Source organism: Choloepus didactylus, chromosome 19 (assembly GCF_015220235.1).
Source record: "Choloepus didactylus isolate mChoDid1 chromosome 19, mChoDid1.pri, whole genome shotgun sequence".
Taxonomy (NCBI): Eukaryota; Metazoa; Chordata; class Mammalia; order Pilosa; family Megalonychidae; genus Choloepus; species Choloepus didactylus.
Genome location: NC_051325.1, coordinates 42,084,624 through 42,110,986, shown reverse-complemented (window position 1 = coordinate 42,110,986; position 26,363 = coordinate 42,084,624). Strand labels below are relative to the sequence as shown.

Here is a 26,363-nt window from a genome sequence, read left to right as displayed (position 1 = left end):
GACGGTGTGAGGTCAAGCACTTACCCTCTCCGAGTCTACATTCCCTGTCTGTAAAATAGGGATCTTACCTACCTCATAGAGTCGTTTTGAGGGTTCAAAGAGATACCAAAAGTAAAGAGCTTAGCACAATGCCTGGCAAATAGTAAGAGATCAATAGCTGCAAGCTATTATTATCAGTCAGAAGGTGAGTTTTCCCCTGGGAAAATCTGTCTTCTGCTTAACACCCTTTTTCTTGTTGTTGCTTTTCGCAGCTGGATCAACTCAGACCAAAACATCTGGCCGGGCCGCTGACTCAGACTCATTGACGGGGGCGAAGAATGGTTTCCCAGAAGCTTCTGCAGGCCCTCCAGAAGGAGGTTCCAGCTTGGATGAGGCACTCCCAGGGTCTGAGCCCAGAGTTGGGGCTCTGAGTGACAAGATCTTCTGCTCCAGGATAGCATGCCTGCCAGGTCCTGGGGGTTATAGGGGAAGGGAGGGAGCGGGGTGGTCCCCAAGCCTCCTGAGATGCTGGTGGGTATGGGGAGGCAGGGGAAGACCTGGAGGCCAGGGTTCTCAACCACACCTCCTTAGGCCCCAGTTTCTTCCTCTCACTAACCAAATGAAAGCCATCTCTAGGTATCCAGCCATCCATCTAAAATTCAGTGAGGCACCTCAGGTGGGTGACTTGGGTCAGGTTCCTTAGAAGCAGAATCTGAGACAGGGATTCTCGGGAAAGTGATTTATCAAGGAAGTCTCTCAGAAGAAGCGAGTGAGGGAAGCAGGACAGGGCAGGGGATGGAGCTGAGTAAGGACATGAGCTCAGTGGAGACCAGCCTCAGTCTGATCCCACGGGGAGCTCTGGAGCACAGATTACACCACAGGGTCAGCCTTTTGTACGGAGGGCTGGCCTTTGTACCCCTCTGCCTGTCAGTCGTCAACTGTGAACTGATTCTGATACGGGAATGAGGGCGAGCCGGTGATACATTAGACCAAGGGTGAGTCTTCAGAAACAGGGGCATCTGTGAGCCATTTACAGCCAATACTTAGAGCCTCTGGGGTTTGGGTGCACTGGCTTGATGAGGGGGTCTGGGTGGGGCACTAACATGGAGGGCATTATCACTCTGTTTAATATTCACCATTGCAACAAATATTTTTTGAGCACCTGACGTGTGCCAGGCCCTGGGCTTAGCCCTTGGGATTCAGCAGGGAACAAATCCGATGTGTTTTTTACCCTCAGGGAATCTGCATTCTGGTGAGGGAATAAAATTCAAGAGGTTATTACAACCCAGTGTAAGAAAAAAGTGGGGAAGTTCAAGGGGCTGTTGTGGGGGCACAGATGAAATCCCCAACAAGGCTTGGGGTAGGGAGAAGTCAGAGAAGACTTCCTGGAGGAAGTAATGGAAACCTCAGTCCTGTAATATGAATAGAAGTTATCCAAGTGAAAGGTCGGGGAATAGTGTTCCATAGAGAGGGATCAACATGTGCAAAGGCTTAGGGGCAAGAGAGGACGATGGTGCTTCCTAAGAACTGAATGTCCTGAAATTCTATTTTATTTCATAGACTTCTATAGCTGGACAGGATATAATTCATTACAGCTCCTAGAAGGTATTGCGTATCCTCTTCCTGGTCACTTTTTGTGAAGCTTGTGCTATTTGTTCCCATATTAATTGCACACAAATGGTCTCCTGATCCTCTTTGGGCTGTCATGTGCTAAGGGTTCAGATTTTGTACATTGAAGATTACTGCTTAAGGCAGAAGACCTCATTCTAGCTCCAGTTCTACCACCAGCTCCCTGTGTGACCTTGGAGGTGTTGCTTGCCCTCTCTGAGCCTCAGGTTCCCATTTTTGTAAGAGGAGAAACAGAGGAATGATGGCCATTCCCAACAGCATAAGAACTTGCTGTAACATTGCCCAGCTTAAAATAACCCATTCTAGACCCCTCAAATTCCTCCACAGCCACTGCTTTAGTTCTTTTTCCTTTAACATCAAAACTCCACAGAAGAGTTATCCGTGCTTCCTGTCTCTGCACCTCCTGTCCTCTAATTCTCTCTTTGATTCTCTTTAATCAGAATTCCTTCCCCACCTTCACATAAAAACAGGTCTTTTCAAGGTCACCAATGACCTCCATGCTGCTAGATCCATGGATCTCAGTGCTCATTGTCCTTGACTCACCAGCAGCATTTGACACAAATAACCACCACCTCCTTCTTGAAGCCCTTTCTTCACTTGACTTTCAGTCCTCACACTCACCTCGTTTTCTTGCTGCCTCTCTGGCCACACCTTCTCAGTCTCCTTTGCTGCCTCCCCCTCATGTCCTCAGCCTGTAAACCCTGGAGGGCTCCACAGCTCAGTCGTTGGACCCATTCTCCTCTCCATCTGCACTCACTTCCTAGGTGATCTCATCCGGTCTCGCTGTTGAATATTTGTTTTAAATGCTGTCTCTACACTGACAAACCCCACACTTATTTTCCAGCCTGGATCCTGCCCATGAACTCCAGGCTTATTCATTCAAGCGTCTACTTGACGTTTCTGCTTGGATGTCAACAGGCATCTCTAACCTATCGTGTCCAAATATGAACTCCTGATTTCCCACACATCCCCAAACTTCTAGTCTTTCCTCATCCCAGTAAAAGATGTCAGTCCAATCCTTGATTGATCTCTTTCTCTTATACCCCACACCCAATTTGTTCTCATATTTTGCCAGCTCTGCTACCAAAATATACCCAGAGTCTGATAGTGTCACACCACCCAGGTCCAAACCAGCACAATCTCTCACCTATTGCAGTAGGCTCCTCATGGGCCTCTCTGCTGCACTAGAATTTAATTGTAGCCCAAACAGTCCCAAAGTCTGTGCTCCAAGTTCAAGACCTGCTCTAGGACAACCCTTGTGGAGCAAGCATCCCAGTCTCGCCTTTCCTCTCTCCAAGTCCCTTGAGCTCTGACTTTTCCATAAATATCTATTCTCAGGAGAGGTGCTCACATGCTGCAGGGTTGGGGTGGGTGGGAGGGTATTTATTAGGCACTGTATTAGTTTTCTATTGCTGCTGTAACAAATTATCACTAAGTCAGTAGCTTAAAAAAAAACACATTTATTTCTCTTACACTCTGTGTGTTAGAAGTCCGACAGAGATCTCACTAGGCTAAAATCAAGGCATCGCAGGACTGCTTTCCTTCTGGAGGCCCTAGGGGAGAGCCGTTTCCTGGTCTTTCCTGGCCTCTCATGGCTGCCTGCGCTCCTTGGCTCCAGCCTCTTTCCTCCATCTTCAAAGCCATCAACATCGCATCTCTTTGATCTTTCTTCCATTCTCACATCTTTCTATGATTGAACAAAGTCAGGAAAGGTTCTCTGCTTCTAAGGATTTGTGTGATTATATTGGGCCCATCTGGATAATCCAGAATAATCTCCCCATCTCAAAGCCCATACACTTAATCTCATCTGCAAAGCCATTTTTTTGCCATGTAAATTAACAGAGTCACAGGATCTGGGGATTAAGACATGGACATCTTTGGAGGGCCATTGTTCAGTCTTCCACAGGCATAAAATCTTCAGAGGGGGTTCCACAGATATTCACTGAAAAACCCCAGAGTGTGCGGGGCCCCAGAGCTCTCAATCGCTCTGTGATTTATCTTTGAAATCTTTTTTTGTCTTTAGAATGTCTACATATTTTGTATTCTATCTAAGACTACATTTGTACTTATTTCAATATGAAAATGCTTTAAATTCCTTGCCAGAAGAATTGCTTACTATTTCTTCCCAAACTTGGAGTGAATCTAAGGCTACAGGAATGTGCAAAAAGTTTTCTGTGGCTTTGGGTTCTCCATCACCACCTTCTCCCAGTTGCCATCTCTCCTTTGTTTTGAGACTCATAACCCAATTCAAACAGCACAACTTCAAGGCAGAGGCCTGAGGTGCTAATGATGGCATTTCTGGTATCAGTTGTCAGGTGAGATAGAGGGGTCTTCCTGGCCCAGCTGAAGGCAAATCGGGTGGATATTTGCCCATTGCACTAGTTGACTCAACCAGCGTCTACGTGCACAGCCAGTGCTAGCACTGTGCAGAGCCCTGTTCCAGGCAGAGTTTTTTGGGAAACCAGATACCTGAACTGTGTCCAAAATGAAATGTCCTGAGCGCTTGAACCCCTCACAAGCCTTGGAGCTTGTGAGAAATGCAGAATCTCAGGCTCCCTCTCCAGCCTACAGAGTCAGAATCTGCCTTCTGTCAAGATCCCCAGGCACATCTAAGTTTGAGAGACACTGCTCTAGTCATCCATTCATTTGTCAGTCAGTCACAGACATGGATTATCTGTGCTGCCCTGTGCCGAGTGCTGGGGTGCAATGAGTACACTCTGTAAGTCTTGCAGGGTCTAATAGAGGCCTGTGCTTGCTGTGGCAACCCAGGAAGGGGTTCTTCTAAAGACAGGCACAGAAGATGCCGTCCTGGAGGAGGGGACATCTGGGCTGCACTTTGAAAGATGAGGGAAAGGCATACCTGGCAGAAGAAACAGCATGAACCAAGGTGGGAGGTGGGAAGGGCTCAGGCTGCTTTAGGTAATAACAGATGACACCATCCAGCTGGGCCATAGGTGACAAGGGGAGAATCAGTACATGAAACAAGGCTAGAAAAGTATGCAGGCTCTGGGAGACTTACGTGTTGGTCAGAAAGTTTGCACTTTCTCCTACAGGCCATGAGGAGCCATGGAAGGTTTTTGAGCAGGGGAGTAGCACCACTGGAGCTGCAGTCATCAGGTTTACAGCATACAAAAGCTCACCTCTTAGTGTGACCCAGGGTAGAGGGCAAATCAGGCATGACTCCAGCTTGGCTGACAGGTTGGGGTCCAGGTTTGTGGGAAACTGGGAAGTTGCTTCTCCTTTCCAGGCCTCAATTTCCTCATCAGGGACATGGTGCAGTGTTTTCTGATGTGGGGGACGCAGGACTGTGAGAGGATTTTGGAGGGCCACACTCGAACTTTGCAAGTTAGGCAATTTTTTTCATGGTTCAATTATTTCACCTTTTAAAAAAAAAAACTTTCTATTATGAAAAAATTCAAACATATAGAAAAGTAGATAGAATAATACAATGAACACCCATACCCATTAACCAGATTCAATAAATCTTAACATTTTGGCATAATTCATTTATTTACTTCCTGAAGTATTTTGATATATATTTCAGATCTTAATATTTTACCCCTAAATACTTTGGCATGAATCTCTTAAAAATAAAGACATTTTCTTTAATAACTACCACACCATTAGCACATCTATCCAAATTAAACATAATTCCCTAATATTTTTCAATACTCAGCTCATATTTAAATTTCCTTTTGTAATTTGTAAATATTAGGAAAAAAATCAAACCCATGATATCAAGAGGATATAAAGTTATATGTATATATTAATTTTTAAATTTTGTCAGATTTTTAAATATATATAAAAGAAAGGGTGCCCCAGGCAGTTGGACCCCTGTTAAGGCTTGTGAAGGTGGTCACACTGTCCAGGCTTCGGGAGGTGAAAGGGCCTTGCACACTGTAGAGGGCTGTGCACATGTAGAGCCGGGTGGTGACAAATGAGGAAACTGAGACTGGCCAAGTCCAAGACACACCGACTTACACAAGGACACCCAGCGGGTGAGTGCAGAGCCGGGCCTTGAACCTCTGTGTGACCCCAAACCTCATTCCACGAGTGTGGCCTCCCGAGGCAGTTGTACAGAGGAGCCTAGAGGACTATGCACGGAGGAGGAAGCAGGGGAGACTTCGCTGAGAAAGTGGCTTTGAGCTGAGTCTTGGAGGATGAATAGGTGTTGGGAGCTCCCAGAAGGAGAAGGGGAGAGAAAGAATTCCAGGCAAAGGGGCCAGTTCCGGCAAAGGCCTGGAGCCCAAAGACCGGCTTATGTAGTGGGTTCTGCAAAATTCCCCTGCTCACGGTGTCCTCTCTCCTCCAGGCGGTCGGGACAGGGCAGGGCGGCCCCTGCTTCTGGTGTCAACCGACGAAGTGGCCTGGGAGGCACCATGGTGCTTGGCCTCGGAGGTCACCAAGCTACTCTCCTACCTGTGCACCATCTCCAGGTAAGGGACTGGACCACCTGGCTGCTCTGCCCCACTAAAGCCCTCTTGACCCTGGACCAGGCACCGAGTGGCAAGACCTCTACCCTCCCATCTAATCGTGTGTGAGAGAGCCAGCGCCTACCTGGGGCAGGGTGGCAGGGGGCAGGACAGATCCAGTCCCTGCCCTCAGGGATTCCCGGGCTGGTGGAGGAGACTAACAGTATGCAAGAAACAAAAACAGGGACAAGCAATTTTCAGGAGTGTTAGTGTGGTGAAGAAAGCACAGGAATGTTGTGGATCAGTAGCTCTTAAACTTGAGCATGCATGGAGGGCTGGTTAAACAGATCACTGTGCCCCATGCCTAGAGTTTCCAATTCAGTAAGTCTGGGGAGGCACCTGAGAATGTTCATTTCTAACAGATTTCCGGGTAATCCTGCTGCTGCCAGTCTGGGTAAAACACTTTGAGAACCACTGTTGTAGAGTGAGAGAGCGGGGTGGCCAATTTCAACTGGAAATCAGAGAAGGCGTCCCTGAGGAGGTGATAATTGCGCTGACATCCGAATTATAAATATTAATTGAATAAACAAAGGAAAGAATGAATAGAGGAATGAATGAAAATGAATGAATGAATGCGAAAGTGCATGAGTGAGCAGAGTGAGTGAGTGAGTGAGTGAATGATGGGTGACCCAGGCTGATTTCTAATGCCCTCCACCCTCCACCCCCTGCCACCCCCACCATTCAGATGTAATGTTGGACTGGCTGGGGGAGAGACACCATCCTTTCATCTGAATCCCAGCCCCTGGCTAGGGCAGTCTTGGAGATGGTGTTTGATAGGGGCTGTAGCTATAGACCACAGCCCAACATATCTGCTGCTGGGGCCAGGGGTGCAGGCACTGAAGGAACCCTTTGTAACCTTCTAGGCACACCACCTGCCCCATGGAGTCTATCACTACCACCTGCTGGCCCCTGAAATTTCTCTTCCTCCGGTCCAAGGTGGAGTGGATTTTCTGGCTGAATGGGAGACAGAACCCCCTTTTCTGAGCTGAGAAGTGGCTGGGGTAGTAGACAGAACTGTGGAACCTTACAACTTGCTGTGTGACCTTGGGACGGTTACTGCCCCTCTCTGAAACTTACCTGAAAAAAAGGGGATGGCTTCACAGAAGGGCACTGAGGACCAAGTGGGGCCACAAGTGGGAACAGGGTGAGGGTAGCATGCAATGCTTTGTGAACTGTAGAGTGCAGTGCATACAAGGCTCTTGTGTACTGAACTTGTTTTTCCACTTAGGCTTGGAACACTGGCTGGGCCTGGGTACCCGCTATGGGCCCAACTTCATGTTGCATGATGTCACATCACACCATGCCCTCTAGCAGCTTCCAGGCTGGTGGCAGAGACAAGTCTGAAAGCAAACCGCTATTCCGGCACCGGGCAGAGCCAGAGAGAGCTGAGTAGAATGTCAAGTCAGAGACATGGTGCCACCTCCAAGAGCCTTCTCTCACTGCCACTTCACCTCTCTGTGCCTCAGTTTCCCCTTCTAGGCCAATGATAATAGCAAACATCTGCATCCCTCTTCCATAAATGAATCTAGTCCTCACCACACTCCTATGAAGCTGGTAGTGTTATCCCTATTTAGAAATGGAGAAACTGATTCTCAGAGAGATAGACCACCTCACTCTAGGAAATGGGTGGTTGTAAGGCTAAGAGGCAGTTAGGGGTTATTTTCCAAACCTGCCTGATCATCAGCCTGGCCAAAGTTACTGGTAACTACCCAGGCTCCCTGGCCCCACCCCAGACTTACTGACCAGATGTTGGGGATAGGAGTGGGGTGGCGGGGGAGGTGCAGGGAACAGTATTTTAACAAGCCCTGACAATTGGGTCAGTTTGGGAAGTCCTATGATAATCACTAAAAAGTGACCCGTGGTAAACTCGGTGCACTGTGGCTGAACCAGTGAGAGTATCTTGGCAAGTAGCAGGGATTCCAAATCAAAATGTCTTGGCCGATAAGGAAATCTATCCTCTCATGTCTGCCTTATATCTCCTTTAAAGAACTTTTTAAAAGAGAAGATGTCTTTCCTAGAAGTCCCCCAGCAAACTTCCCATCGCATCACATCGGCCAGAACTATGTCCCATGACCATATGTAAACCTCTCTTTGACCAGGGGAATTGAGCCACTACTGTTGGCCTCAACCAATCAGCAACCAGCCCCTGGGGGACAGGGCTGTATGGGGGGAGTTAGATTCCTGAACAAAATGGAGGCTTTGCCCACACAGAAGGGTGGATGAATGCTGGGGGACCCACACCCCGCAACTGTAAAATGATGATAGTTATGACCATTAGGGCTGCAGGAGAGGGCTGGGCAAGGTACTGGGGGAGCACCACGGAGGGAGTAATGGACTATTCCTGGAGAAGAATCATGGAGGGCTTCCTGGTGGGGAGGCATTGGCCCTTGGTCTCAAGGGATGAGTGGTTCACCAAGGCTTTCTAGCAGAGAGTTTCCATCACCTTCTATGTCCTTCCCCATGGAAAGCTCCCAGTCTATCTAGCAAGAACGCCAATTCTGTTTACCACCTACAGGCCTGAAGCTGAAATCAAGGGGCTGGCGGTTGTGATTGATGCCAGGAAACAGCCCCCACATCCCAGTCTGATCAGTGCCCTGCAAGCTTCCCAGGTGAGTGGGAGGTGGACACCCTAGTCTAGCAAGTCTTGGGAGACACCAGGGGTCTCTGATATTGACAGAACCAGGGGGGCCCAGAGCTGGAACCAGGACCCCCAGATACTTGGTCAGAACCTGGCAGGGACCCTCTGTTGCAGCTAACAGATAACCCAGCCCAAACAGGCTTAAAGACAAAGGGAGTTCATTGGTTCATGTAACTGGACACTCCAGGAGTTAAATCTAATTTCAAGTATGGCTTGATCCAGGTGCTCAAATATTGTCAGCAGGACCTGTTTCCTCTCTTTCCATTTCTGGCATCATTCTCAGGGGTGGGTGTTATTCTTAGCTGGGCCCCCTCTTGGTGGCAATATGTCCCTGAGCTAAACCCAGCCGGAAAGAGAAATTCTTTTCCCAGAGGTCCCAGCAAAAGTCTCTTGTGTCTCATTAGCCCTGATTGGCTCAGATGCCCATCCCTCAACCAATCCCATGAGCAGGGGAATGCAGTACACTGATTGGCTTAGCCTCAGGTGACCTGAAAACAGGGGAGGGAAGGGATTCCTAAATAGCCATTATGGGCAGCAGGGTAAGTGGAGGTTGCACATATGCTAACCTCCTTGCTTGATCGATGGGGAAACTGAGGCCCAGGGTGGGGTGCATCTAGGAAGTTTGCACTGCAGCTTGGAACTGCTGCTCTTTTCCAATGAGTCACCTGCTAAACATAATATCACACAAACATCCCAGCCATGGACAACCCCATACTGCACCTGTGGCCCATTTCCCAGCATCTTAGAGGAGAAGGAGGGAACGAAGGGGTGGGGAAGCTCAGTGAGGGCCTGGCTACCTGACATGGTTCTCTCTGCAGGCTCTGGTCCCAGCCTCCATCCATACTGTGCTCTTCCTGGGGGAGAAGGAGGCTGCTGCCCAGCTGGAGACATTACCTGATATCCAGGTGAGGGGAAGGCAAGGCAGGCAGGTGAGGATGGCATTGTTGGGCCTGAGCTGAGCTGGAGCAAAGGGAATAGAGAATTGCAGAATTCAAAAGCCCTAAGTGGCCTTGATATTTCAAGTGTAATCCATCAATACAAAGCCCCAGTCCCACCCCATGGCAGGCATCACCAGACTGATCATAGATAGATCCTTATCAACTCCTGGTGGGCATGACCATGTGACTGAGAATTGTCCATGACATGAAACCTATTTGACAAGCCTCATCTAGTCAACTCCCCCTCCTTTCTTTTCAGATGGGGAAACCGAGGCCCAAGGCCACACAGCAAGCTAGAGGCAGAGCTGGACTCGCAGTCCAGTGCCTTTCCCATACTGCTGCCCTGCTCTTCCTGCACTTCTCTCCCTAATTAATACAGATGCTGAGCTGATTCGGAACTTAGCAGGAAAGAGCCCTGCAGCTCCCTCTAATTGGTGCCATATACCACAATAATGAGCATGAGCGCCCAGCCCTCTGCCCTGCGTCGGAAAGTGATTTAAAAGGTCTCATTCTTCCTCCTGGTGTGTGAAGAGGCACATCATGAGCTAGAGATGTGCTTTCAAACTTTCATATGCCTACAAAGCACTTGGGGATCTCATTAAAGTATCAGTTCTGATTAGGCAGTTCTGGAAGGGGCCCGGAACTCTACATTCCTAGCCTTCTCCTAGGTGAGGCTGATGCTGCTGGTCCGTGGACCACACTTTGAGTGGCAAGGATAGTAGATGGGTCCAAAAAACCTTGGAAGCCACCCGGTCCCAAGCTTAGGTATCTGGAGCTGTTTCCAGCATGAAGCCCAAGGAAAAGCAGCCCCTGAGTCCCTCCTCCAGGTCTTACAGAACACTGTTAGGATCTGGTGACCTCTCCCATCAACTCCAAGAAGGAGACAGTACCTCTGCTGGGTCACCAGAAAGCAGTACAAGGATTACAAAGGGGTCTCATCACAAGAACCACCTTTAATCAATTTGTGTGATGGCCTAGAGAGCTGTGCTGAGAAAGAGCCAAGCTCAGAGGGAGCGAGTGCTGTGATTGATTAATAATGTCTGCCTGAGGCAGAGGCCAGGAGAGTGGCAGCACAACAGCTGTTCATCTGCCAATCCTCGACCAGCATCTGGTTCTGAATTCTGATTTGTCAAAGCTTCCAGAAAGGCTCAGTTGCCAACTCTTAAGAAACTAACTCTCAAAGTCGGGGGGCTGGCCTTAGATGTGGTGGGGTGGAGTGGTGCTGGGTGGGGATCTGGGATGGGCCCTCTCAGTCCCCACCCTGAGTCCCCTGGCCGTCCTCTTCTGCCTGCAGGTAGAGGTGCTGACCTCACTGAAAGCCCTCAGCCACCACGTGGAACCCAGCCAGCTGCCTGCAGCCCTGGAAGGCTCCTTCCCCTACTGCCACAGCGAGTGGGTGCAATTCTTCCAGGTGTCTACCATTGCAGGCGCTGGTCGCCACCCTCGCCCCTTCTCTTCCTCCCTTCACTCTCCTGCCCCGTGGACCCATCAACTCTGCCAGGTTCCAAAACAGAGTCATTCATCAAATGTTTACAATGAGAGTGCAAAGTGAAGTGATTCAGAGCTCAGGCTCTGGAGCCAGACTGCCTGAGTTCCAGTCCCAGCTCGACTGTGTGACCTTGGGCAAGTTGCTTACCTTCTCTGAGCCCTGATTTCTCAGCTGCCTAATGGGGATAATAATAGTACCTCCTTATGGGGTTGTTATGAGTTCATGTAGATAAGGAGCTTAGGAGAGTGTCTGGCACATGTTAAGAGCTGTCGATGCTAACTAAAAATAACCCTACAGGTATCTGCTCTGTGGCCCCACACAACTCGGGGTCTGGTGGGAGAGGCAGACATGCTCTCTTCTGTGTGAGGGAGGAAGTAAGGAAACAGCCAGTGCCTGGCTCCTTCCCACGCAATCTCTATCCCTCCTCACCGCAACCTTGCAAGGGGGCATTTCATGCCCAGTGTAACACTTGAGGACACACAGGATGGGGGTGAGTTGTGCAACACCACTCAGAGGCTCAAAGCAAATGGAACTAGTGCCCATAAATGCCCACCCAGAGCTCTCTCTCCACCAGGGTTGCTCAACCTCAGCACCGTTCATATTTTGGGCCAGATAATTCTTTTCTGTTAGGAGCTGTCTTGTGCACTGTAGCATGTTTAGCCACATCCCTGGCCTCTACCCACTTGATGACAGTAGCAGTCCCCAAGTTGTGACAACCAAAAATGTCAGCAGACATTGCCAAATGTCCCTTTGGGGGCAAAACCACTCCCACTGCTCATTGCTTAGCTACACCGACGATCTAACATGTTATTTTTTGTTTTTTGTTTTTGCTTTTTGCCTACTTGCTTTTCTTTTGTAAATTGTGTCCATTTTGAATAGGCATCATATTCAAAATCCAAATGGTACAAAAGGGTATATAGTGTAAAATCATTCCTATTTGCCCCCGCAGTGCCCCAGGTCCCCTCTCTAGAGGCAATGAATTCTGAACTTCAACCCCTGCCTTGAAATGAAACATTTACCTATAGACCCAGAGTATAAAACTGATGATGGTGGCTGGCTGACACTCTGAGCCAGACACTGTTCTAAGGGCCTGACACAAAACAGTCCCTTTAATCCTTCCCCAAGCCTATAGGGTGGGAGTTACTGTGATCCCCACTTCACAGTGGAGGTAAGTAAGTGGTGGGGCTGGGCTGAAGTGGGACCCCACAAGGATGTCCCCCTATTCCTGCCCTCTCACTCTCCTTTCTACCCCACCCACAGGGTGTCCCCCCTGGCCTGGGAGTGGACTAGGCCTGTCTTCTTTCTCTCCCATTCCCAGCACCAGTGGCTCACAAAGTGTGGTCTCCGGACCAGCTGCATCAGCATCACCTGGGAACCTTTAAGAAATGCAAACTCTCAGGCCCCACCCCAGACCTACTGAATCAGAAACTCAGGAGTGGGGCCCAGAACTCTGTGTTTACCCAGCCCTCAGGGTGATTCTGCAGTAGCTGGAGCTTGAGAACCACCACCCAACACCTCCCGTGTGTCCTCCTTGTGGGGAGGGAGGGTATCCTCGCCACCCGCCCAGGCTGACACCCCCGCTCTGGCCCTCTGTCCTGCAGAAGTTAGACCCCTTCCTTGCTGACCTCCGCCAAGCTTCCTCCCTGCTACAGGCCTCCACTGAGGAGTTCAAGAAGGGTGACCCCCCAGGGGGGGTGCAGGTGAGTCTGGAGCATGGGGTGAGGCAGTCCACCACACCCACACTCCATGGACTAAGGGCTTAGTGAAGGAAACACCCAGGGTAGGGGTCATCATCCCTGTTTTTCATTCATTCATTCATTCATTTGACTAATATTTATTGGGCACTCACTGTGTGCCCCATCCTTTTGACCCAGCGTGGAACAGTCAAGTCCTTGCCCTCATGGGGCTCAGGGTGGCAGAAGTAGTCATTTGAAGAGTAAACAAAAAAATGAATATGTAATTACAAATTGTGCCAACTGCCATGAAAGCAAGATTGAGAATAAGGGGTGGAGGGTCATAATTCCAAGGAGACACCCCTGAAGAGGTGATGTTTAAGTTGAGGTCTGAAGGGCAAGAAGGGGCCTGCCATGGGAATGGGATGGGGCCTGTGCTGCAGACAGAGAGCAAACACATGCAAGCCCCTGAGATGCATGGCGTGTTCAGGTATAGCAAGGGGGGCAGAGTGGAGCAGAGTGGGAGGTTCGGGGTGGGGAGGAGAAGGCGAGAAGAACATAGAGGTTGGCAGGGGCTGGATCAAGTCGGAGTTGGCCTGGGAATTGAGTCTAAGCCTCCAGGAAAGCCATGGAGGGTTTTAAGCAGGGGGGATGCTGGAGATCAGATTTGCACTTCGAGATCATTCCAGCTGCAGTGTGGAGAACAGCCCATAGAGGGAGGCAGAGTGTACTAGGAAGATGAGCAAGGAGGTTAGGGCAGATGTCCCAGCAAGAGATGATGAGGGGAACTACAAGGTTGCCATGGCGATGAGATGCAAGGTGGGAGGGCTAGAGATATTTGAGAGAGAGAAAAGACAGACTTTCTGGGGGGCTTTGAATGCTAAAGTGGGGAAGCTGGGCTTGATCTAGGTGTGAGGAGCCCTGGAGGGGGTGGTTGGGGGAGAGTGGGGATGGGGCCTCAGGCCATCCCCCCACCCTGGCAGGAGGCCGCCACGTGCCTGAGCAAGTCCAAGGAGCTGATGGAGGCCGTGCTGCGGGAGCCGGGCCTGCTGAGCCTCCAGCGGGAGGGCGGAGCCACCCTGGCCAGGCTGCGGCGGGAGGCGAGCAGGCTGCACTACAGCCCTGAGGTCAGGTACGGACCTAGGCCTCTCCTCCCACCCCCCACCCCGTTCCCCAGCTTGGGAGCTTGGAGTTGGGGCCACCGTCCGAAGGGACACACAGGGCAGCCCCACGGATGCCCAGGATCGGGGTATTTGCAGGACATCTGTCCCCACACCATGTCTCCTCCATTTCTGACACCCTCCTTCAGCCCCTGCCACCGTCAACCTGGGGTGGGTGACTTCTGCTCCTTTCTGGTCACCCTTATGAACCGAGCACTTTCTCTGGCCCAAATACCAGGCCCATCTCATTTATTCCCCACAAGAGCCCTGGGAGGTCAGCATCATCCTCATTTGGCCTCAGTGGGGGCTCAGTGGAGTAAAAGATCAGCGAGGCAAAGCGGACTGGAAGCCAGGCCGTTGCTGACCCCCCAGCGCCCACCTCCCAGGGCGCTCCTCAGCCGGGCGGGAGAACCTCGTGGTGTGGCTGGGGTCTTGGAGCCACAGAATGCGTAACATTCATTCCTGGAAAGTACCGGTTTTCTTAAATTTAAAGGGCAGCAGAAAGTCAGTAATTAAATTGGTGAATAATTATAAAAACCTTGTCTCTATTAGAACAAAGACAGTTACTTATATTCAGGAGTCAAGTGCAACGTTTGCATCAGCTTTTAGGAATTTATTTAACCAACACCTAATTAGCACTTGGTAAGTATACAACATTGTTATAAGGGTTTTACAAATATCAACTTGTGTGATTCCCGCCCATGAAGCTGATCCTAGTAATCTCATTTCATAGTGGGGAGCCACACAGCGGCCATGTCGGGGAGCTGGGACTCAGGCAACCCGGCCCCGGCCCCTGGAGCATGGCACCCTGAGGTGTGCTCCCGACTCGGGGTGGGCGGTAGGGCGGCCGGGTCTCGCGGAGGTGCGGGTGCGCGGTTGTCTCCCTGCCCCTCACGCTGCCCTCTGGGGCGGGCACAAACCAGCCGGGAGCCCCTCCCGTCCGTCCACCTCAGGCCCCTCCCGGCCCTCGGCCGCCGGCAGCTCCACCAGGGGGCGCTGTGGTCCCACAGGCGCCGCCGCGCGCGCTCTCGGAGGGGCCCTGCCGCTGGGGCCCCCGCCCCTCTCCCGCCTCCCTCGGCCAGGGGGGCTGGCGTTTCCGCCCCGGTTCACGCACCTCGGGTCCTCGGCTTTCCCTGCAAGGGCGGCGGGCGGCGGCCGCGGGGCGCGGTGTTCAGACGGGGAGGCCCAGGCAGAGCAGACCTTCCCTCTTTCTTCTTCCATCTGAAGCAAGACCTGCTGGGGGGTTGGGTGGGATTCGAGGGGCTTGGGGACAGGTCCTAGAGTCCTCCATTCACCCACATGCCCCCACGCCTGGGATCCCCCGTCAGCACCCCTTCCCTCATGTCTTGCTGGCCTTGACCATTTTTAAAAATTGCTTGCAGAAAATGGCTCTAATTCTGCCGTGTGTGAGGGTCGGTTCCCTTCCTGGCCCTCAGGTTTCCCATCTGTAAAATGGCGGCTGGGCAGGGGGCTTGTCAGCTAGGTGGCTTCATGGCAAACGGGGTTGTGCTTCCTGCTTGCTGGGCACTTTGTCAGGCGTTATGAGCGCCCGAGGGCTGGTTCTCAACCCTGGCTGTGCCCGGGAACCACCTGAGGGGCTTTAGAAAGGGCTGACCTCCAGGCCGCACTCCCAGACAGACTTAGTTGGCTTGGGGTGGTGTCTGGGCACCGAGATTTTAAAAGCTCCGAGGCGGGGTGAGGGGACCTGTGTCTAATGTTCAGTCAGGGTTGAAAGCCAAGGCACTGGATCATTTAATCTTCACCACCACTCTATGAAGTGGGTTCTGTCATTATCCCCACTTTACAAATAAAAAACAGAGACAAAGAAAGGTTGAGAAATTTGCACAAAGTCCCATTATTAGAGGTGGCAGAATTGGGATTTGAACCCAGACTGGGATCTGCCCAGGTCAGTGCATACCCTCCTAGGGAAGGGGAAAGCTCATTGCATTTCCTGCTGGGTTCTCTGGTCCTCCTGGTCTCATGGAGGCCAAGACTGAGGCCCAGAGACGGGTAGGGACCTGCCCAAGGTCACACAGCCAGTTGGCAGCTGAAATATCCAGGCCGGGGCCCAAGAGTTGGAGGGAATTAGAAGGAGTTAGAGGAGGCAGACCTATAAGCAGATGCACTGTGTGGGGTGGGGAGTGGTGCAGGGGGTGGTTCTGGGCCTTCTCTCACCCTCCTCCACCTCCCAGAAGCCACCTGGCTGAAGCCACTGCCCTGTACGGCCTCGTGGATGAGCAGCTGCACGTCCTGGTCACTGCATCCAACCACCTCCTGAGGAGGCTGGAGCTCCAAGTCCGCCTGGGCTGCCTGGAGGCCGCCATCCGCCAAGTGAGTGGGGAGGCTGGCCCAGGAGGGTGAGGGGGCTGCCTGGCCACCCTCCAAGCAACAACCCTACTCTAGATCCTACCCCGGCAGGAAATAGGGAGTAGGGCTGGGAGTTCTTCAAGGGCCAGGCAGGCATAGCACATGACAAGGTGCTCAGTAAGTGCCTGAGTGAAGATGTAACCCTAAGAGCTGCATTTATTGAGCACCAACTGTGTACTAGGCCTTGGGTCAGGGCTTTTGTGTATATCGTCACTTCTTGACCTCATCAACTCCTAGTGATATGGGGAAGGTGTTAGAATTTCCCTCACTGCACAGATAAGGAAACAAAAGTCAGGAGAAATCATGTTACCTGCCTGTGCGGTCATACACCTGGGGATCTGATCCTGGAGCCCACCCTTGGGACCACTTTGCCCCACTGCTGGTGCCTAGGACCAAAGGGTCCCTTCGTGCCTGGGGCAGGGGGCAAGGTGGTCCCTGACACAGGCTCTATAGCCAGACAGCCTGCATTCCAATCCTGGCTCTACCACCTACGAGTCCTGTGACCCTAGACAAGTTGTTTAACTATTTGGTGCCTCATCTGTTAATTGGGGAGCAGTATTAATGCCTGCCACATTGGCCTTTGTGGGGATAAACTGAGCTAATGCATAGTCTTTAAGACCCCCCAGAATAAGGAGGAGACCAGCTCAAGGAGTCAAGTGCTGTTTTACACACTCTGTCCCTCACTGAATCCTCACATCTACCCCTGTTTTACCACTGAATAAAGTGAGGCCCAGAAAGGACAAGTGACTTGCCCAGTTCGCGCAGTGATTTCGTGGCAGATGCATGCATTTCCTTTACAGCAGGCAGCTTTCTCTCCAGAGCTGTTTGCACACCCCCAGGGACAGGGAGCTCATCACCCCTGAGGCAGCCCCTTCTGTGATTGGGCAGCTCTGAGTGGTCAGAGTAAGCTGAAATTTGCTGTCCTGTGACTTCATTCAGACAGATGTTCACTGAAAGCTATGTGTGGGCCACCGGGCCAGGCCAGGTGGGCTCCCATTCAGGATATTTGAAGAATGTGACCCTGTTACATTCTTGGGGAATGTGATCCTTTCCCCAAGTCGCTTCTCCTTCTGTCCAGATTTGGGTGGGTTTCAGTGCAGGCTAGTGGGCACAGGCGCAGCCCCTGAAGGACTGAGGACAAGGAGCCCCCAGCCTCCAGGGAGGTCGGGGAGCCAGGCGCCTCCCCAGCATCCCTCAAGCCCAAGCCTCCCTTCCCTTCCCAGGTCAGCGACTGGATGGAGCAGGAAGGAAGCCGGGGCCTGCAAGCGCTCGCCCCCAAGAACGGAAGCTTGGAGGCAGTGGAGAAAGCCCACACCGAGTTCGAGGAGTTCTTCCTTCAGGCCGCAGTGCGTTCCAAAAACCTGCGGGGCAGCGCTGGAGCAGATGGAGAGGGCGTGCGGTGCGGGTGGGGGCACTGCTCAGGCAGAGGGGTGGAGGTGGGAAAGTGCAAGGAAACTTCCAGAGACAGTGAGGAGACTAGCTGGGACCACCAGGGTTTAGGTTGGATGCTATCTCTGGGAAGACTTCCCTGAGGGCAAGTCCAAAGACCACCTGTCTCAGAATCCCTGAGGTTTGTTAAAATTCAGACTCTGGGGCCTACCCCAGACCTGTTGAGTCAGCTTCAGAGAGCAGGGGCCAGGAATCTGCACTTTTTATGTCATTTTTATTTTTTATGTGATTATTTAGGCCTCTGCCTCAGCCCTTAGGAACTCCCACTGCAGGGCTGGAGGGACAGAGAAACAGACAGAAAGGTGGGGGGTGGGGGGGCTGTGGGGACACAAGGTAGGGGCCCCTAACCCAGACTTGGGGTCAGGGAGGGTTTCTGGGAGGAGGTGATAGAGGCCTAGCTGGGCAAAGTGAACTGTCTGGGGCTTTCAGAAGCACAGCTACAAGATCTTACCGTGTGCTGGGACCTGTGAGGTGAGTGCTGTTAGGGTCTCCATTTCATTGATGAGGAAACCGAGACTCAGGGGGCAGCAGGAGGTTACTGACCTCCGGGGGAGGCCCTGGCCAAGACGGGGGCTGAGTGGCCACCTCTCCTCTCCCCGCTCAGGCCCAGTACCGCCGTGGCCTGGAGCTGTCCAAGCAGGCGGCCCAGCTGGGAGCTGCAGCAGGAGAGGCCAGCCAGGTGGAAGAAGCAGGATTCCCGGAGCTGGCAGCCTTCACCACCACCCAGAGGGCCTTCCAGGTTAAGCTGACCCACTTCTACATGGCGGCCGAGAGGCAGCGCACGGACTTTGGGTCACTGCTCCACCTCCACCGCTTCTGCAAGAAGGTGAGCCCTGCAGCCCACCTGCACAGCCCCCAAGCCAGGGCCGTGGGAGGCACTGGGAGTGGTCTTCATATGCATGAAGTTCGGTGTGATTCACTCCGTGAAACCCACATACCAGCCCCATAAGGGGGAGAGAACATTCCTCACATTTTCCAGTTAAGTTGTCACCTTCCTAAAGCAGGTCCAGCTGACCTGACGCCAGCTTGTCCCACCACAGCAAGCAACCTCCCAGTGACTGGATGTCAGCTCTCAAAGGATCCTCAGAAAGCACCTGCTTCTTAAACTTTGGAGTTGGAGGAGGCAGCCTAGGCCCTTCTGAGAATCCCCTCAAAGCCATATTCTCCCCACATGTAGATCTCTGCACGCAACTTCAAGGGGCTAGGGCCACCCCAGAGGGTCCCTGGCTAAGAACCTTGATCTCTGTTCCAGAGTGAGGGAAACAGGATCAGAGAGGGGCAGGCACTTAGTCTAGGTCACACAGCAAACCAGCAGTAGACTCCCATTCTAGTTCTCCTTCCTCTGCTTCACTGTGCCTTGACCAAGTTGGGGGGGCGGGTGCTGGGGCAGGAGAGGACAGTTGGCTGAGGATGGGCCAGAGGCCTCAGACCCCACCAGAGTTTGACCAGGAGGAAGGAGGGGGTGGCCCTACTGTGTGGGGGTGGGGGGATTGTTGGGGTAGAAGGCAAGAGGGACTCTCATTACTTTGCATCTATCATCTCCGGCAACCCAAGGCAACAAGGCTGATCAGCTCCATTTTACAGATGAGGAAACTGAGGACCAAGGAGGGGAAGGATCTGGCCCACAAAGCTGGAGAGATGAAGAGCTGGGATTTGAACACAGAGATGCCCATGCTCTGTAACAGGCCCTATGCCCTTCTCCAAGAAAAGGGGGCAATGGCAACAGATTCCCCATGTCCAAGCAGGCATGATAATGATTAGACTGTAATAAGGGGAGCCCACATTACTGAGTGTGTGCCCCATGCCTGACTTCTGCTAAATGCACTTGGCACACCTTACCTGATTTAATTTTCATCATAACTTTATGGGGAAAGACACTCACAGAATTCCCATTTTACAGGTGAGGAAACTGAGGCCGAAGAGGGGAAGCAACTTGCTCAAAGTCCCCCAGAGAGTTGGTAGTCAAGCAGGATATGACTTAAGAGACCCCATCCCTTCTAGGTCTGTTGGCCAAACCCCTCAGTTTCCTGATGGGGAAACTGAGGCCCATGGGGAGAAGAGAACAGCATGAGAGAGCTGTGACCCCGCTGGGACATCACTGGCTCCAGGCCCAGTGCCCTCTGCTGCCCCTCGTATACACCACCAAGGACAGAATGTGGGAAGGAGCTGACCCAACCTCACAGCTGTCAGTCCGGTCCAGTACATGGGGGATAGAGAAAACAGGAGGTTCCAGAGGGCAGTGGGACAGACCTTGGTCAACGTGGGGAGAAGGTGGGAAGCAGGTGTGGGCAGCAGCCTCAGGGATCTCCCCTCCTCCCAGCCACACTGAGCTCAGGGAGGGAGATAGAGGCGGAGTCTGAGGCTTAGAGTTAGGGGGTGTACTGCCTGCACGGGCTCTGTGACCTCAGCAACCCTCTGCCCAACTCTGGGTCCTGGCTAGAATTATAATAGTAGCAGCTAATGCTTCTGTGGTTGTTCTTATGTGCCAGGCCCTGTTCTAGTTGTTCCATGTATCATTGCATTGTCACGCAACCATATAAGGCTGGAATTACTATTACCCCATTTTTACATGAGAAAACTCAGAGAGGTCAAATAACTCATCCCAGGCCACACAGCCGGGAAGTGGCAGAACCAAGATTCAAGTCCAGACCAGCAGGCTCTAGTGCCATCCTTGCCAGGAGTGAAAGCATTAAATTAAATGTAAGTAATCTGCCAGGCCAGGGCTTTCCTCAAATATGGAATTATTATTATTAACCTCAATATTATGTTCATTATCCTTGATAGTAGTGGTAGTAATGCCTCAAGAGCTTTGAAAGCATCTCACTCCTGCTGGCTTGTTTCAGCCAATTCCAGGCCCATTGGCTTTCCCTGGATAAACCCAGCTTGTTCCAGCCCCATGGCCTTTTCACTTGCCATTCCCTCTGCCCAGAACATTCTGCCCCTCGACTGGCTGGTCTCTTTCTTGCCTTTCTTCAGCTCCTGGCTCCCACGTCCCCTTGTCACAGAGAGCCTTCTAGGCCCGCTGCCCGTTCCCTCTCCCCACCCTGTTTTTATCTCTTGGTGGTGCTCATTGTGATCTGAAATCATGCTGTCACTTCGCCGCGTGCTTGTTTCTCATCTGTCTCGCCCTGTGAGGTGGACACTCCGAGGCAGGGAACGGGTCTGGCTTGTTTCTGGCTCTTTCCCCAGTGCCCAGAGCGGGGTCATGGCACAGATGGTGCTCAGTGACCGCTGTGAGTGACTGAGCAAATGGAGGAAGTGTGAGCAGTGAGACCAGGGAGGGGAGGCCCTGGTGGGAAGGTGGAGTGTGTCCCAGGCCTGGAGGCCTCTTGATGGGAGGTGGCAGCCCTGCATTCCAGCCCCACATCTGTCAAATCTCACTGTCAGACCTGGGCAGGCCCCTTCTGTCTAGCCCTAAATTTCAATCCATGCAACAAGGGGTTGGGCAAAATGATCTCTGGCCAGCTCGGCCTGGAAGGTCGAGTCACAGGCAGACAGACCCGGGAGGAGAGTGTACATGCCTCAGATTTGGTGCTAAATAATAATAACACGATTGTGCCGCTAACGGAGATTTATGGAGCCCTTTCCCGGCCATGAGCTCTGTGTGCTTCTGCGAATATGAAGCCATTTATCTAAAGACAAATTCCCTTAATCCACGAAAAGATGGTTTCCTCGGAGAAAATGGTTCTCCAGTCCCTACAGCCTAACAGCTCACTGTCGGGTTCTAAATTAATGGAGAGAAAGATTATGTTTTTCACGAGCTGCTGGGAATGGGTTGGCTCCTTTGCAGTTTGCAGATATTCTGTGGGTGAAGTGGGGACAGGCAGAACCACAGAAGGGGGGCAGAGGCCCAGCTGGATGAAGGGGTGGCCTTGGGGCCTGGCTCAGGCAACTGTCTCCCTGTGTGACAGGGGAAGGCGACCCCCATCCCCACCCCAGACAGTGTCTCCTTTTGTGCAAGGAGGTGCTTGGAAGACACTCCCCCAAATGCCAGACAGGTGGGAGTTTGAATCCCAGGTCATCCCGAGTTCCTGTGTGACCTGGGGCAAGCAACCTCAGTTCTCTGGGCCTGTTTCCTCCTCTGCAAAATGCGCTGTTAATATAGCCCCGTGTGATCGCAAATAAGATGCATGGGGCCCAGCACACAGTTGGTACTCAGTAAGTGTTAGTCAGACTCCTCCTTCAACACCACTCATAAGGGCTTAATACAATCCCAGAATTCAAAAATTTTCAGCTCTCAAAAGGCTCTCCATGGTCGTGTAGTTCCACCTCTCATTTTACAAAAAGGGAAACCGAGCCCCAGAGAGAGGTGAGTCTTTGCTGGTGCCCATAGGTCTATTAGTAGGGTCTGTTTGCAGGTGGCAGGTATGCTCCCCCCGGGGAAGGGAGCAAATCACGGCCAAACTGAGGGAGGGCCCTATCGATTGGGCACTTATTAGTAGCTCAATCTAATAATTATTATTCATCAAGCTCAGACAGGCACCTCCCAGACTTCATGGAGTCCCAGCCTGAGCCCCCACCTTGCTCTCTTCTTGTCCCCCAGATGACCTGGTTCCACATGGACTGTCAGGACCTAATGACCCAGCTCAGGTGGGGCAAGGCCCAAGGGGCCAGCCCTGGGGACCAGCGCCGCCTCCACCGCTACCTGCAGCGACTGGCATCCGAGTTCCCTGCTGAGAAGCTCACGGCCATGGGGCTGCAGGTGGCCTCGCTGAGCCAGGAGGGCCTGGGCCAGGACCTGTGGGAGGAAGCCCAGGCACGGTATGAGGAGATCCAGATCCTTCTGAAGAAGGCAGTGGCTCACTGCCCACAGCAGGCTGCTCCCTCTGCTCACGTGGCATGTCCAGAACCAAGGGGGGCAGCTGCCAAGGTCCCTGGTCCAAACGGAGAAGTCGCTTCTGGAGGAAGGTGGGCCCTGCCCTTACAGGACTCACTGGGCATGGATCATTTACCAAAATCCTGTTGGCCTCTTCGGGCCGCCCGAAGAGGGCAGAACAGGAAGTTCCAGCCTGGCCCTCCCCCCGAGGAAGCTGGCTGGGCTGTAGGGACAGATAAAGGCCAAGGCCCCCAGGAGCCCCTTGATCCTGCCCCTGAGCGAACCCCCACCACCCCCTTCTCCTGCCAGCGGCCCCCCAGGCAGCTGGGCCTCAGTTCTCACAGCCAGGTCCCCCGCCCCACTGGGGGCAGCCTCTCCTCAGATGGGACAGACTCCCAGACGTCTCTGGAGGACTCACCCCGGACAAGTCCCCGTGTGTCCCTCTAGCTGGGACCCCTAAGCTCCAAGGGGTGCCTGGGGCGGGGTCAGCTGAAGAGGGAGCAGGGGAGGCTGACCAAGCCCACTGAGGCAAAGCTCCTGAACAGTTTGTGCGCGGTCCTTATTGTACATCAGGCCTGTGCTGCGAGGGTGGGCCCTGTGGGCCTGCTCCCAGCTCCAGGAAAACTCCAGAAAGACCAGATTCTCAAACATTCATAATAGTGAGTGTGGGTCCGGACCAGGAGGCAATAAAGTGTGTGGTTGACTCCATAACTCTGGGGTCTCACTGCGGAAAAGAGGAGGTGATTCAGACCCATCCTGAGGTCTCCCTCTTAGGCCAAATGCCCACCTGGCATTCGGGAAAGTACAGAACATTCCCTTTCAGCAAGAGGGGCACAGTCAGTCTCACACAGAAGCCTCAGGGTGGGGAGCTTGGTGAGTGGCTTCTTATCTTAGGGTTCCCGTGGAAGCAGACCTGAGACAAGGATTTGAGTGTCAGTTTTTTTGGCCGTGATCCCAGAATGACTGGTTGGGGGTGAGGACATGTGCCCAGAGAGGAGGCAGCCCGTCAAGAGTGCTTTATCAGGTGAGTCACGGGGGCAGCTGGAGCTCCATCCCACTGAATGATTTAGCTTCTCACCCCAGAGTTATCCCAGCCCAGGGGCAAGGGGCGAGGGACAGGGAATTGATTCACCAACTCCCACAAGCTCTGCTCCGGAAGGTGTTAATTCCCCAGCACTTCTGGATCGCAGGCAAAGCGGGTTCCAGGGGCCACAGAGAACCACCTGCCAGGCCTGGACCCCCGAGGGGGCAGGGCGGGGCCGCCACAGCCTCTGCTGCTCTCCACTCCTCCAGCAGATATGGGCCACCATTGTCAAAGTCAAGGAACCCCGCAGGATCTTGTCCTCCCTTGCACCAGGAGAGAGATGTCTCCCCCATCCTGGATGTTCTCTGTCTTCCCTCCCCACGGGTCTCCTAGATTCTAGGCCCAGCCTCTGGCACAAGTGTCAAAGGGGCTCTGCTGACGGTGGAGACCTGGTGAGGGTGGGGAGCAGCGTCCTCAGCAGGCGCCAGGGGATGGTGGGACCCAGGGCTGGAGCATCTGGAAGGAAGCGGCGCCTGCCTTTTGCACTGTCCAGATTTACCCCTGAACTTTGTTAGGCTGCAAGAGTGCTGGGCTCCCCAGCCAGGATGCACTACCATGTCTAGCCCTGGAGATCTCCCTGCTCTGCGAAGAGGGAGGGGACACACGTCCTCCCACAAATAAGGCTGTGGCACAGGAGGGAGGGAGGGAGAGGCAGGCCTGGGTGCACACACAGGGTTTCTCAGGAGTCACCTCAGCAAAGGGTGGGTAGTACAAACCTCAGCGTCTGAAAGGTCTTCAGGAATTTTCTAAGCCTCAAGATTTCTCCAAGTGTGGGCTGTGGCCTGCCTGCCTCAGAACCATGAACAGAGCTGGTCAGAAGGCCACCTCCTGGGGACCCCACCCTAGACAACTGCAGTCAGAATCTTGGGGCTGGGAGAGGGGGTGGCTGGGAATCTGCATTTTAAGACTGCCCTGGTGGTTCCCCATGAATCTGCATTTTAACAGACTGCTCTGGTGTTTCCCCACGCGGCTCAGCAAGGTGGGGTTGCAGTTGGGAAATATGGGGTGCTGGGGGCTGAGCTAGCTCCCCACTCCCCACCCCAGGCCAGCTCTGATTCCCTCAACATTCAGTCCAGACAGGCCTGAGGACCCACAAGGCCTTCGATCAGCCCATCTCCATTCAGTCTTTCTCCTCAGAGGGAGGTCACAGGCTCTTAAAATGCCATTGCCATAGTAACAGCATCCAACTAGTGGGAACCACAGGCAGGGAGCCAGGGAACCTGGGGTGCAAGGATGGAACTAACTTCTGAGAGACCACAGCTACTGCTGGAGGCAGGATGCAGTGATCCAATAATCTTTGTGTGGGAGGAGTCCCCGAGGTCACCTTTTCCATCCATCTGCCTCCAGAAAGAACTGTACCCCCAAAACTTGTCTTCTCAGCAGTCCCTGGGGGAGGAGGGGATGCAGAAATAGAATATAAAAATGAATATTCATAACATATGAAAACAGTGAATAATATTATTTTAGCTAACATTTATTTTGCATTCTCTTTGTGTCTAGTTTTATGCTAAGCCCTTTACCAAATTTATAGGACCCATCAGTTTTTTCACAACAAAGCTATGAAGCCGGTACTGATTTCTCCTCGTTTAGGTTGAGGAGGAAACTGAGGCTCAGAGAGGTTCAACATCTTGCCCAGCGACACACAGTGAGCGGCAGAGCTGGGACTGATGCTTTGGAGTCATCATCAGGCAAACCTGTGCTGATGGCTGGGTCCAAGGTGACAAGGAGCTCCGTCCTCCCAGCAGCCCTGCTGTGCCTGGCCACTGCCGTGTGTCCAGGAGTCTTAGCTGGCCTGGGTTTCGTCCTCCAGGCACCACTTGAATCTGGGTGCCTTGTAAGCACCCGAGGCCATGTGGCAGAGTGGATAGTCACAGGGGTTCTGGAGTTGGACTGGCCGGTTCTGGCCCAGGCTCCACTTACAAGCTGTGAGAGCTTAGCCAAGAAGTAGTAACTCTCTCTGTCTCTGTTTCTCATAAAATGAGGATCAGTCAGAGGCTTCCTTGTAAGTATTAAATGAGTGAATAAGTGAGAAGCCTTAGACAGCATAATAGGGTGTCTAGTAGTATACTTTGGCCCCAGCCCTGCCAGCTCCACTTCATGACCTGAGATCAGGAAGCGATTTCGCCAGAGGCCACCAATAAACACCTCCACTGATTCCCGAAGAGCTTTTCACTCACTTCCAAGGCTCTGGTGGATGCCCACATTAGTGTTCTGGAACCCCAGCTGCTCTCCAAAGCCAAAGGGGCCTAATTTACTGGCTTTGGAGAAACCTGCCTCTGAGGAAATTCCCCACCAGTGAGGACACAGCTCTGAATCTAAAAGCCTCCGCCCCCAGGAGGCTCCTGGGGGAGGTGGAGGTCACAGTGTCCCTCTGTAGGATTTTTTGACAAACTTTGCAACCTGTTCTGGCAGGAGGATACACGCCTTCAAGGAACCCCAAGCCTGCCCAGTAACATTTCTGTGAGTGTCCCAGTGTGATGAGGCCCCTTTCTCAAGTCTAAGGGGTTGGTGGGCAAGGGGTGGCTGGAGGAGTGTGCCCTGGGGGTCAGGGGCTTCGTGGGCCATTCCCACCCTGATACCGACTCCCTGGGTGACCCAGTCAGGTTGACCTCAGTTTACCCCAGGTGTCCAGGCAGGTTGTCAAGCCTGCAGGGCCAGGATAATAAGGT

At 52.7% G+C, this 26,363-nt stretch overlaps 1 protein-coding gene across 1 annotated transcript in view; it reads left to right on the top strand.

Moving 5' to 3' along the window:
* The window catches only part of KIAA1755 (KIAA1755 ortholog), a 40,591-nt gene extending 15,344 nt beyond the window's left edge, over positions 1-25,247 (top strand). The window contains exons 4-14 of the mRNA XM_037812147.1: positions 252-449; positions 5,921-6,044; positions 8,596-8,689; positions 9,537-9,623; positions 10,951-11,067; positions 12,747-12,845; positions 13,802-13,950; positions 16,171-16,309; positions 17,569-17,691; positions 18,399-18,620; positions 22,338-25,247. Coding sequence (XP_037668075.1) covers positions 252-449; positions 5,921-6,044; positions 8,596-8,689; positions 9,537-9,623; positions 10,951-11,067; positions 12,747-12,845; positions 13,802-13,950; positions 16,171-16,309; positions 17,569-17,691; positions 18,399-18,620; positions 22,338-23,057 — 2,072 coding nt within the window. The 3' untranslated portion in view covers positions 23,058-25,247. The remainder of the gene's footprint in view (positions 1-251; positions 450-5,920; positions 6,045-8,595; positions 8,690-9,536; positions 9,624-10,950; positions 11,068-12,746; positions 12,846-13,801; positions 13,951-16,170; positions 16,310-17,568; positions 17,692-18,398; positions 18,621-22,337) is intronic.
* Positions 25,248-26,363: the final 1,116 nt, after the last annotated feature.